Here is a 14319-nt window from a genome sequence, read left to right as displayed (position 1 = left end):
GGGTGTCATTTAGTCAACGATATGACACACGAACAATTCATTTCTAGATTTTAAATGTGCAACACCACATCAAACGTAAAGGAACATGATCTGATATTCTACTAAGGCCATTCCTAATCCATGCTCAAAGAGGAAGAATGGAATGCCGACCCCACCCCCCTCCCCATCTATTCCATAATTATTACACTTCTCTCCTCGAATTATCCTCTCTCATTCACATGTGTATTATATTCATAAAGGTTGTTATTGGTGCAAGTTTCAGATCCGTGTGCGGTTTAACCAATATAACGTGTGTGTGTGTGTGTGTGTGTGTGTGTGTGTGTGTGTGTGTGTGTGTGTGTGTGTGTGTGTGTGTGTGTGTGTGTGTGTGTGTGTGTGTGTGTGTGTGTGTGTGTGTGTGAGAGACAGAGAGATGCATGGTTTGGCACAAAGTAACCAAAAGGAGAATTGTTTGAGTTTGGAGAGAGAGGAAGTCAGGTGCCAACTGAAGCCCTCAACTGAAGTGCCGTCCCAGACGGGTGGACTTGTAGTCGACGCGAAGTTGGACGAAAGCGTGCAGGACATTACGATCCAGCGCCGTGAGTTGCTCTCCAGAACACATCTGCTTCAGGTTGTCTGGAGCCACCACCAGAAGGTTGCACAGGGCGTGCAGGCTATCGAAAAGCTGCACAACCAGTGGGATCTACACAACGGAAAATACAGAGTATTTATACTCGGACATACTTCAACACTTGCACCGTCAAAACATCCCAAGAACGAACCACATCCATTTGATATACACCATCATCATTTGGGAGTAGCCTACTGTACCAATAACACTTTTTAATAAATCTGCTTAACTCGTTAAAGAAAACCAATTGAGCATGGTGAAATGGAAATTGGTCACGTGTCGAATATTCAACTCTCGCACCCTTCACATTCATGATGCCAAAGTGTATAAAATCACTTTTATCACACAACATATCATGACTCCGCACACATGTAGCGAAAAGTGGGGTTAAGCAATTGGTTCACTTTGTCTGTCCGTGTGTCCACAAATGTCAGTTTATGATCGAGGAACAGCTTAGTTTCGATTGAATGTTACATTTTGAACATGAATCAGAAGACAAACCTGTCGTTTAACAGTACTTTGGCTCTGAATTCGTCCCGAACACACAAGTGCCGAGAGGAGTGAGATAAATTTTCTTTAGTCTATCTGCCTGTCAATCAAATAAAAATGAAAATCAGTCCAAATAGGAAACTTACTGTTGTTAAGGATGTCACAAAGGACACAAACAAACAACAGGCACAGAGAACGAATGCAACGTGTTAAATAAGGTGGTGTATAAGACACTGAATCAATGATGGTAAAATTTCCATTTTTTTCCCCCTACAACCTCTAAAATCTTTATTTTATTTGAATTGAATCATATGCTTAAACACTGTTGAACACAAATCACCTTATTGGCACTTTCAAAACCCTTCCGTTTTACAGTACTTGTACATCTTAAATACGGTGGTGTACAAGACTGCATCAACAGCGCTAAACTTCCGGAATTCTTTTCATACAACCTTTAAAGTCATTATTTTATTTCGATTGAATTATACACTTGAACACTGCATGGGGGTAACATGTTCTATGAACTCTCCAGTCTAGTCGGAGAAGTGTTTGTGTTTGTTTACCGCTGGAATTAGTAATCAGTCAAGAAATGGTGGTGTGCAAGGGAAGATTTTAGGGGATACATCATAAACCTTGGGGAATTAACCCATCTGAAAGGACACCTTCTTTTCTTGTAAAATAAATGCACACATGCAGAACCACTCAAAACCAATGAAAGTCGTCAAATTAAGCTGCCTTGAGGTAGTTTCATCAAAGTTAATATTTTCTTCTCAAAGTCCATATCAATCCTGTTGTGAGGGAGTAACCTCAATGCTTCACAATAGGGCTCTTCACACAGGACAACAGGCAAGGCCTGCAATCTGCTCTCTAACTATCCGACTGGGATGACATCTCCGCAGTACCTATCGATTCCAACTGGGAATACTTCTACCAAAGAGACTTCTCGATTTGCATTCTTAAAGAAAACTTAATGCAAAATGAAAAAACGAAAATAGAAAACGATTTTCCCACAGACATAATGTTAGGAATTGAAGATGTGTTCCTGGGCAGACATTTCCAGTGCCAATGTAACTCGAACCCGAAGTAAAGACAGTAACTATTTAAATACGGTTCCTGGAAATAAACACTAAAGACATACTAACTGAATACATCAATAAAGAACAAAAATAAATGTTTAAATTAATAAATTATGGACGGTTTTAAGTACATGAGTATGTCGAACGGTACTCATCAGAATCTGCGGTGTGCAGCGAGTGTCCAGGCCTGGGAGGCGTGAGTGGAGCAGTTACTGAGACGATTAGGAACTCGACCTTATTTTGGTTGAGGGACGAAGGCTGAGCATGGGCACAATGTCCACCAAACGCTCCCGGGCTGCCCACGCTCGAATCGCTTCACGACGTCCATTTTAATGTACAAACTAATAGATTTATGAGCCTTCTTTGTGGGAGTCTCAGGTGAAGAACTTGAGGGTCGTTTACCACTCATGATGGAGAGTTTGGCACAAACTACTATCAATGAAACACTGATGATATCTTTCACGAGTACAGTACAGAAAGCATGACTCGGGATGAGAGAAGAGGTGCACTGTACGTCGTACCTCTACTTTCGTTGCGTGCCGGCATGAAATTAAAATTTCTTTCCATGTTAAAATTTTTTTTTTTTTTTAAAACGTTAACTCTAAAATTACGAGATGTAAATAGAAAATTGTTCAGTACTTTGTCTTTGGCATTGAATCGAAATAACGTAACTTAAATTAAAAAATGACACCATACTGATCATCAATACGATTACTACACAAGATGGCTGTCACAAAAATCCATTACAATGTCGTTGGGTGGTGTATTGATGTGTACAGATTTATGCTGGCATGCCGACACTTCGCCCTGGAATTAATTGCCTGACATTTCGGATTTCATTGTTTGAGGCTCGGCACGAGCTGGAAATATCGGGTACGGTAAAAACAGGAAGAATGGGTGAGTATAGATCACATCATCGGATTGGCCGACGTATAACCGGACACGTGATAATGGTACATGGTGTTCTGGAGTACGGGTGGATGATCATTTTGCACGACTTCCTGGTCGCGTTTCACGAGACGACAGACACACAATAAGAAGCTCTCGACTAACTGAGCGAATTATCTGAGATTTACCAAAAAAAAACCATTCACGTCACAACAATGCGTCTCACAAAATCCAAGGTCGCTTCCCACACAATTGGCACCTCAAATCAGAGTTAGTCAGACAGTTTTGTATCGTATAATCGCCTCAGTGTATGGCCAGCTTAAGGGAAGCCATTATATTGTGGAACTTGTTCTTTATTCCTTCCTCTTCACCAAGGCCTGGATATGAATCTCAAAAACCATTGGATTGAGTTTTCCACATTAAAGGAATAACACCACAATGCAACACCACAAACTCCGCCCCACCACCCCCACTACCCCCATACAAACCTGGAAGTCATCGGCGGACTTGCGGTACTCGTTGAGGTCACAGATGGCAAGCATTCCCCCGTTGGAACTGTACACAAACTGCTGGAGATGTTCGAAAATTAGTCTGTGGAAGCGCAAACCGAGCTCCGTCAACACCGCCTCCACGTTCTTCCCATCCATGGATCGCCGCACACGCTCCACTTGGTGTCGAACATATGTACATACCTTCGCACATGCCTGTGCAAAGACAACGTGCAATGAGGACGAAACGTGAACAAAGGTCAATACTAAACTGTACAACCAACCCCCCCTCCCAATCCCAAGGCCCCCCCTCCCCCGCCCACGGCTCTCCTTCAAGCCAATGGGTGAGCACGCTACCAACAAACCTAATGGGCAGTTTTGGAGTCAATATTGTCGAATCTATATTATTTCAAGTCAATTTTGTTATAATAATAACAATAGCAAATTGTTACCTCCCCCACTGAAGGTGAAGGAGGTTATGTTTTCACCCCTCTCTGTTTGTTTGATACTTGCAAAATCGAAGATTTATCAAGTATATTGGTTAGTCGATTTAGTTATTCTGTCTGATTATCGCCTACAGGTCGCAATTTTAAACCAATCTTCACAAAACTTCACCACATGCTCGAGTTTGTCATAAGGAAGAAAACGATTGTTTTTGAGTTAAAAAGGTGAAATTTCTGAGGTGAAATTTCTAAAATCCTCAATTTTCATCTGATTGACTTGATATTTGAAGAGGATTTATATTTCAGGTCTTTGAATTCAAGTAGCAACTTATTTTTGAGGTCAACATCGGCCAAAAGGTCATCGGCCGAATTTCTAAAATTGTCGATTTTCATCCCATTCACTTGAAATTTGAAGAGGATTTGCACATTTTGTCATTGAATTCAACCACCAATTATTTTTGAGGTCAAATCTGTTTTATGGGTTTTGGAAGTATCATGCTCTGCATGACGTTGTCATCTTATTTGTTTGTTTGTGAACAAAATATCTCAAAGTTTTGGACAGTTTTGGACAAAACTTTGTGACAAGGATGAAATGATTAGATTTTGGTGAAGATCCGAATCCGGATCTGGATACGAGAATTTTTTTTAAGTGATTCTTCACCATTGAGTGACGGGGCTAAAAACAATATATAGCACGATACCTCAAAATGTTAAGGACGGATTCGGACAAAACTTGGTGGGTAAGTTGGTTAGGAGACAAGAACAAGCCAAATGAATTTTACTTCAGGTCTGAATCCAGCTCCAGCCTATCAGTGAGATACAAAACAAACTAATCAGCCTGGCGGAGGTATGCTCTCTTCCGAGTGCCCTTCTAGTTATATTATTTTTACTTCCTATATATCTATTCCATATACAAATGCAAGTTACTGATTGTGTCTGAGTGGGGTAAACATCATAACCACAGCACATACAATTCTGAATGATACCTCATTTAAGAGCTCTTGGTGTGAAAGACAAAACAAGGATCGAGAGGATGATTCGAATCGTCAATAATAATTATCTGAGATTTCCTTTCCATAACATCTTTCCATAAAGAAACTTTTTAACATTCAACGTCCTGACCAACCACCTTACTAGCTGTCCGAATTATTTTATCGGATTTCCTTCTGTTGTCTTCAGATAGTGGATGAACCATAAAATACGACAAAATGTTACAACTGATTGGATTGCAGTCTGATAAAACAAAAACAGAATGTCCTTATGAACATTAAAACATTTCACATGCCTTAAAAAGTACATCAGTTGATTACATTTCAAAATTAATTTACTTGTATTACTCTTCCAGTTTTGACTATCAACTGGATAAGAATACCAAAGAGAGGGGAGGGAGAGACAATAAGGGGAGGGAGAGAGAGAGAGGGGGTGGGGAAATAGAGGAAAGAGAGAGAGAGAGAGAGAGAGGGGGAGAGAGAGGTGGGGAAATAGAGGAAGGTGAGAAGGAAAGAGAGGGAGGTGGAGAGAGCAATCACACAACATCAAATACAGCTATGGAGTATCAGGAGGAACCCAAACAGACAAAGATGGAGTCATGAGGACGAACCTGGATAGGATTTGGGTTTGCGCTGCTACTCCTCCACCCTCAAACCTATCCAGGTGCAGTCAAGCGAACACAACAAAAACTATTTACAAGATTCACTCCTCCAGAGAAAAAGAAAAAGAAAGAAATAGAGACGGAGGCCAAAAATAAACCACACCCAACAACAGAAAAGCAAGCACACACACCCTTTCTTACCTTACCATCACAGAATGTACACAGGAATCAACCAGCACACAAATCAATACACAGGCCATCCATTTATAATGAAGTTTCCTTTACTCTAAACACCAATGACACTTCCAGTGTGAATATTAATTTTACCAAAAAAATATATATTTTTATTCCCCATTATTGTTATGTTTTCGTTATTATTTCACACAACTTCCAATGCAATGGGAACCTGTTCACGCGAAAACCAACCAAACTTAAACAAGAGATTACAATGACATCTAACAACCTTATGCCTGGTGTTGGCTTTGGATCTGAGGGTCCTAAGTTCAAATCCCGCTCAGCTGTTGAATTAATACCAGGTGGGGTTAACTCGGCCTGTCATCCTTCCAAGGTCGGCAAAATGAGTGCCAGCTTGCTAGTATACTGTGTCGGAGTGGCGACCCGTCCAGGATTGTGCCCAATCGCCAAGGAGACTGCTGAAGCAACACCAACGCTCTGCACAGAGTATGGTCCTGACGGATGGATGGATGCCCTCTGGAAGATTCTTGGTCTTCATGGGGTTTCACCAAAACTGATCAATCTGATGTCTGAACTATGCTCTGCTACTGAGAGTGCTGTGAGATGTGGTGATACCATCTCTGACTCATTTCCAGTTGTTAATGGAGTTCATCAGGGGTGTGTACTGGCCCCCACACTATTCAGCGCTTGTATGGACTGAATTCTGCGGAGGATGTAAGAGAGATCAACCTACGGTGCCTCGTTTGGGAATGTCAAGATCTCTGACCTTGATTTCACAGATGACAGTCATTTTTGGGGAGACCTTAGATATCCTTTTGGGGGCCCTCGGGGTGCTGAATGAGGAGTCGGAGCCGCTGGGATTATAGGTTTCCTGGGTCAAAACTAAGATTCAGGCTTTCAATGACATCTTGAATGCTGCTATCCTGTCTGTACCTGTTTGTGTTGAGGATGTTGAGGTCACGGAGAGATTCACTTACCTTGGCAGTGATATTCATGTCTGTGCTGGCTGTGACCCAGAGGTCAATAAACGACGGCATCGGGCCTGGGGAGTCGTGGATTCACTGGATCATGGGGTGTGGCCCTGCCGGTACCAGTGCAGAAAGACGAAAGTCCGAGTCTTCGGGTCTTTGGTGCTTCCAGTCTTGCTATATGGATGTGAGACTTGGACTCTGATCAGGGATCTGAGAAGGAGACTTAATATCTTTGGTACCAGGTCTCGTTGGAGAATCCTTGGCAAGTCCAACCAGCAGTTGCTGAGAGAGACTCAAATGAGATTTGTTACCTGCACGGTCCGTAAGCATCAGCTGTGGCTGTATGGACATGTGGCTCCTTTTCCTGACACTGATCCGACTCACCAGATTCTCTCAGAGAAGGAGCCTCGTGAGTGGAGGAGGCCAATGGGCCGACCACGCGTCTCGTGGTTGGAGCAGGTTGATCAGCATCTCAAGGAGATGGGGATGGGCCAGACATCTGTCTGGGGGATGGCCAGACAGAGATCCCTGGAGTACTGGCAGAAAATGGACGCAGCGACGCGCTGCTTTGGCACATGCTCCCATACCTGGCCTGACCTTAGTTGTTGACCTCAAAAAATAATTGGCTGGTTGAATTCAGTGACCTGAAATATAAATCTTCTTCAAATTTCAAGTCAAATGGATGAAAATTGAAAAAATTGAAAATTGAAAAATGCAAAATCTCATCTAATTTGTTGACCTTTGTTCACCTCAAAAATAATTGGTGATTGAATTTGGTAAGTGAATGTGAAAATTCTGTTCAAATTTCTGTTCAATCGGATGAAAATTGAGGATTTTAGAAATTTGACAAATTTGCTGACCTTTGGCCTAAGTTGACCTTTTCACCTCAAAAACAATAGGCTTCTTGCTTATGACAAACTCTACCATGTGGTGAAGTTGGTTTGAAATTGTGACCTGTAGGCGATTGACAGACTGAGTGAATAACAAAATCGAGGTCGAGAATATACTTGAAAAATCTTCGATTTTGCAAGTGATACAAAAAAAAAAATACTCATTTCGCTGACCTCGGAAGGATGACAGGCTGAGTCAACCCCACCTGGTATTAATTCAGCACTGAACAAGGCTCGAACTCAGGACCCTAGGATCCTAAGCCAGCCACCCTAACGGCTAAGCCAACACCAGCGTTCTCCCTTCCACTGATATAAAGGGAGAGGTAATCCAACTAAACAAAACTACAGATATATTTAAACTCCAAGGTTCCCTTATGCGTTGGATGTAGTTCCCCAGGGTCTTCCAAAACCAAAACTAGACGGTATTCATAAAATATTTACCCTGCACCGTCTTGAGAAGGACTTGGTGCAAGCAAACTCTTCTGTGTTTTTTTTTTCTTTGATCCAATATGATGCCAGACTGGTGACTGATGATGTCACTTTTATCAAACTATTTTTCCAATAGGTAGTTGATCAATTAGTTAAAGTTTTACATTGATCGGTTAGTGGTTTCAACAATTGCAGATTAAAAAAAATTCATACTGACCGGATCAAGCATTACACTTGTCGAATTATGACGTCACAATGAAGACACCGATGACATCATCATTAACACGTTTTTTTTATTCCTCAAGGGCAGTAATTGACATTGAGCCATGTTTTAATTATTTTTCATGGACCGGTTTCAGAAATATTGAGGTGCAAGTTTTTTGGTTTTTCCAAGATGGTGCCTGTACCACATGACCTATGATGTCATAATTATGACTAAAAATTCTATAGGAGGAGGCGCACCTATTTGGAAAATTCCGTGTCAATCAGACTAATGGTTGCTGAGAAAATGATTCTCAGCAAAAAAGCAAAAAAAAAATGAAAAAAAAGGAGAAAAAAAAAAGCAAAAGAAAAAAAAGAAGAAAGGTTCTGTATGAATGGGGTTCAGAAAGATTTGAAACTTTGTACAGCATCTAAAGCTCGGACAAAACATTATACTGTACATGTACATCACATCAAGACGAAGACCTTTTAACACAGAACATAATTAAACATAATTGTTCTCTCATTATAGGACACTATTACTGTGCCCTCAAAGATACAACTTTGTGTTTGAAGCACTAACTCGTCTGATAATGACATGCAGCAAACAAGGGTAAGCAATCCATGCAAATTTGTACTACCACATGATAACTTGCACTATTAGAGGGCATCTACTTATTACACGCAGCCATTTGAGAGGGTTGGGGGTGGGGGGGGGTTAATACAAATGAAGGGTAAAGAAGGGAAGGTGATGTACAAGGAAGTGGTGATTCTGCCCTTGTTGTATACATATTATATCACACTTCATCCACATTTTACCTTCTGGAGTAAAAGCCAAAACTCAATGCGGTTATCATCACACAAGTGGCCACTTGCTGGTGTGTCCAAGTGTACAATCAAAAGCAAAAGACAAAACACCAAGTCACAGGACACTGACCCTGGAGAGGGCTGGTGGATTGGGGGGGGGGGAGGAAGGGGTGCACTCCAGGCATTTTCAGGCAGTGCAGGAAGTTCAGCAAAACAATTAACATGCCTTTTGAGAAGCATACACATGTGGCAACTGGATAGATCACATTGCATCCAAAAGGAAATAATGCAAAGGACCTCGGAAGGATGACAGAACTGAAGGATGACAGGTGAGACAACTTTGTTGGGAGAAAGACGGGTTTGAGATATGGCACCGGTTGATACGACAGAGACCAAGAACAAAACATGATAAAAGCTCGAGGCACAGCCGATTATACAAATGAAGGTTATAATAAAGCTTGCCTAACACCAAATATATCCATCCTGCTTTGTGTACAATTCCTTCCAAAGGAAATGGAATTCTTGGACACACAACAGCAGCAGTAATAATAATAATAATAATAATAATAATAATAATAATAAAAGTAGTCATAATGATAGTCTTTAGAATGCAAAGAAATAAATATCTTGGAACAGTAAACAAGAAATCAACAACTCCCAGGAAGTCTGGAGGAAATTCCACATCTTTACTGGCATGCACCGGGAGGAAGGGGTTACGTACCGTCGTGTACTGGTTTATAACTCGGCCCTCGTCCTCCGGCCGGAAATCAGTCTTCCTCTGTTCTGCATTCAAAATCTGTTTCATCTGCCCCACCATGCAGTTGAGTGTTCTAAAAAGGAGGAGAACATGCCAAATGGTTGCCTCATGCAGGTGTCAGCATAATGGTTATAATATAAACCATTAAATGAATGAATGAAGCACTTTTTGTTTTGTGTACTTAGTCGAGGCTCATATAAGAGCTAACACACAGAACATATAACAAAGGGAGCAGCACACAACAGGGGGAAAGAGAGGCAAGCACAACAGTAAGGAGCAGGCACATCAGGAGATCTGTGGAAGAAAGAGGGATGGGGTGGGGTACACAGGGTAAACAAGATGGACACTGCAAGGGCTTTCAAATAGGAAACAGGGAATTTGAAGGTGGGTTTAGGGTGAGTTATTGGGGGTAGAAAAGATCATGGTTTTGGATAGAAGATGGTGGTGAACAACTGTTTTAAAGACCTTACCTGTGAGATCAATGGCTTTTGGTACATTTGATTTATCACGCAATTATCTCAGGGTACCAAAAAGTGGACAGACACTTTGTCCAATTATTATTTTGAGTCATGTGTTCATACAAGTACAGAACAGAATAAATGTAATATGCAGTGTGTATACTTAGTGGTTAAAATTAGGGGGACGTGGGGGGAAAATCCGACAGAAACCTGACCGAGAAAGGATGACTAAACATTGCTGGTGCGTGTGACAGCTTATTAACCATTACACATTTTGTCCAATGAATGAATCGTTTTAAAAGCATTTTACTTCAAACTGTTACCATCAAAATATCCCCCCTTGTTTACTACAAACAGTAATCGAGGAGCAAAATGACAGGGCAGCAGGTTCACAAAACGATGGGATCAAAGGGGGACAAGGGAGACGAAGACATCATGCACAAGTGGATGAGGGACAAAGGAGAAGGGGGAAGGGGGAGGAAGAGGATAGGGGGATCAAGCGAGAGTGGAAGGAAGCAATGGTGAGTGTGGGAGAAAGCAACATGACTATGGGCGGCACTTAATGTACTGGAGAGAGGGACATGGGACAGCAAGGCAGCTGGTGCATTTCACGGATGAGGGAGTGGAAGAATGAAGGAATGGAGGTGAGCTTGGAAGTGGAGAGAGAATTCACATCTTGGAATATGGATGAATGTATGTGATTTTGGTGCACTGAGGGAGGAGTGAGCCCAAAAATGAGGTGATGTGAAAACAAGATTGCCCCCAGCATGCCTGTGGAGGGGGGGGGGGGAGAAGCAGACCTTGGGACTTGGCCTCTTGCCAAGACATGTCAATACAGCACTTGGCAGACTTACGTTAAGGATGCGATACCAACAACTGCAACATCATACAAAACGATGTTATTCGGATACAATTTTCCCATGTACATCATGTTATAATGGAGGGATGTGTTGCCAAAGAGAAAATTTTGGTCACCCTAATTTAACCTTCACTTAAGTATACAGAATATTAGACATACTCAAGTTCACTTCGCCACAAGGTGAAACACGTGAGACTGGGTAATAAAGCGACACTGAATACATGCCATGTTGTCAGTTTGTCACTAGTGGGTGATGACACATTGTCGTTTCTACACTGGCGGATGGCGCGCCATTGTATTTAAAAGTTTCGCTTGGCACACGACAGTACAGTACTTAATTTCAAAACATGTTATAATCAGACGAGCGTTCCTTAAAAAAAACTCGACCATCATCCCATAACGTGTTAACAACGTTCATTCAAAACGACACAAATAGACTCGATGTAAATCATCGACTTGCTGTAACACACAACGCCATTGACACGATCAAAGTAAACTGTAGCAGCTCGGCGTGGGGATCCAAACTCCATGATACTGTTATGTTTGTGGGGGAGATAGAGGAACTTCATGGTAAAGGTTGGATTGTCTCGAGTGGCATGGTCTGTAGACAAGCAGGAGACATCTTGATGTATTTAAGTTGGGAAACTGTCAGCTTAACATTGTTATGTGTCACCGCATTGGGGGGGGGGGGGTGCTGTGTTAATTGGGTAAGGTTCAAGGATCATTTCTCCCAGAGTATGTGATTGCCCTCTGTGATGTTTTCCTATGTTTTTGCGTTTACAAGACCGGCAAAAAAAGGAATCATGTCCTTAAAACAACAACAACCACAAAGCCGAAAGTTCCCAGCAGACAAAAAAAACCCCTGTCTCCAGGAATGACAACTAGCAAACCACGCCCCTGGGGTGGATGATGGATGGGCGTGAGGTCAGAAGGTTTGGGGGAGAGGAGAGTTGTGTGAGGTACATGATTGGAGGAAAAAAGGATCTAGCTTGCTGGCTTCCCGTCGACACAGTGAGGAAGGCTGCACGATTCTCGTGTTCGTGCACTGGAGCAAAATGCTAGCCATTGACTGTTCGGATGAGTCGTGAAGCGTGTACATTTCTGAGGAGGGAAGAAGAGCGTACCTCGTAGCCTTATCATGGGACCTCAGAAATCGTCTTGTCGTATGGTCGAGGAGGAAGGTGGGCAATCATGGTCGGCATATTCGCTCTTGAAAAGAAGCTGCACGGTGGTTTGTGAGTCTTGGCGTTGAATACCGCCACACGAAAACCTCACGTACATTTCCTGCCCAGAGAGAGGCTTGGCGCCATTTTGAGAACTTCCCGTGCAGGACGACGCGGTTCGATAATCAAGTTCTCATGGATCATCTCTGGACGAAGCGAAGTGCCAGAATAAAGAGATGGATTTTTATTTTGTTTTACCTTTCCCCTTGTCCGTTTTTGTAACTGTGTGTAGAAGCGCCTCAACTTTAGGCTGTAAATGACCTCACGTTTCATGACCTCATGCTTCGATTTATTCCTCTTATGAACACTGATGTATGTTCATTAAACCACTATTTATTAAGATTGCTTGTGTCTGTCTATTCATTGTGGGTTCGAGTATAAACCCATGTGCCTCCGTCTGATACGAGCTTCGCTGCCTCCCATCCCACGTACGCATTAATCTCCAAGGATCACGTGTTCGCCTCCAAAGTAGAACTGTTCAGCTCTCCGTCCAGGTCGGTCTTAACCGGCGTGGACACGACAATACTTTGGCCTTACACAATGTGCTGAACTCTGAGTGGCTCTGATTGAACTTCGCATGACGGACAATACCAAAGCATCTCCCCATCTTGGATGCCATTTTGGAGATGTGGTCTACTCAAGACAGGTTGTGACTTATTGTGAGGCCAAGGTCTCCTTCCCCAAACTCACCTTTTATCCAATCATAGATCGTTCTCTGCAGCACGTGAACCCTCTCCCATGAAGGTCGAGAGATTCCTCAAACCTGAACGCCATCTCTGCAACTGCATCTGACCGCATTGACACAATAATCTTCAGAACTGCTTCGACTCGATCTTGTTCTCTATCCTCCTCAGTCTTTTCCAGCTCTTTCTCAGATGGCCTCTTTCCTTCATTTCAGAAAGTTGCAAATGTCACCCCTATTCACAAAATGGATTCCAAGTCAGACAAGGTGGCATAATGGTTGAAGTGTCTGCTCCGAGTCTGGGAGGTCAGTGGTTCAAACCCCGGCAGAGCAATACCAAAGACGACTTCTTTTTTGTATGGTACGTTGCTGCGTCCTTGCTGGATGTTCAGCATTTAAAAGGATAAGAGCACGGACAATCCCTGTGGGTTGGCATCCATTGGAAGGAGGAAATTTCTCCTTCCGAAATGCACCGCTAAGTGCGGTGAGAAAGGCGGTGTCATTGTCGTGTGACATCGCTGGTACAGAGAGTGCCCCAAGAAGTGACGGCACTTCCCCCAAGTTTAGTGGCTGTGTCTTTCATGTAACAGTCCTGTGTTGTGTCTTGTGTATTCGTTGGTCGTATTCTCCATTGGTCGTATTCTCCATTGGTGGGTTTCAGGAGGTGGGAGGAAGTTCTCCCAGAACTCAAAATGTCCACCTCCTTTTTGGTAAAGGATCATGGTTCATAAACCAAATTGTGAAACTTTGTTCTCATAGCCTTGTTCCAAGGGCTCTTTCAAAAATCTTCACTGAGCCTCTGACGGCCTCCACTTGTAGATCGTTTGTCGTGATATTCCCTGGAATGATTTTTAAATACTCAGTGAAGGTTTTCTTCATTATTCCTGTGGCTCCATCTATCACTGGTACAATTTCAGCTTTCTTCAATTTCCACATCCTCTTGACTTCAATGTCCACACTTGATGGAATCAGTCATATGTGAGCATTAATTGTTCATTTTTGAGGATCGGATTTGGTTTGGGTTTCCATGATCGTTCTGAGACCGGGATGTTGAAATGTTTACAGATGTGCCAGTGGAATGCTCTTCAGACGCTGTCATGTCTTGTTGTGTACAGCTGTTCCGACATGAGTTTTTTTACATCCCAAAAGGAGGAGACGTGCTTTCTGTTTCTACCCCACAAAACCTGGGTTTGTCCGATTGACTCAGTCACGCCATTTTCTAAAAGGCACTATGGTAGTGTCCATGGTTTTGAGCATTGATG

General features: G+C 42.5%; 1 protein-coding gene across 2 annotated transcripts in view; it reads right to left on the bottom strand.

Moving 5' to 3' along the window:
- Positions 1-302: 302 nt before the first annotated feature.
- The window catches only part of EXOC5 (exocyst complex component 5), a 78732-nt gene continuing 64715 nt past the window's right edge, over positions 303-14319 (bottom strand). For both annotated transcript variants that reach the window (XM_085887195.1, XM_085887196.1), the window contains exons 16-18: positions 9800-9908; positions 3552-3767; positions 303-682 (exon numbers count right to left, since the gene is read on the bottom strand). In XM_085887195.1, the coding sequence (XP_085743321.1) occupies positions 494-682; positions 3552-3767; positions 9800-9908 (514 nt within the window). In that variant the 3' untranslated portion in view covers positions 303-493. The remainder of the gene's footprint in view (positions 683-3551; positions 3768-9799; positions 9909-14319) is intronic.

This window comes from Eptatretus burgeri, chromosome 7 (assembly GCF_056783735.1).
Source record: "Eptatretus burgeri isolate ZD-2024b chromosome 7, Ebu_testis_v1, whole genome shotgun sequence".
Classification (NCBI taxonomy): Eukaryota; Metazoa; Chordata; class Myxini; order Myxiniformes; family Myxinidae; genus Eptatretus; species Eptatretus burgeri.
This window is presented reverse-complemented; position numbering and strand designations above follow the sequence as displayed.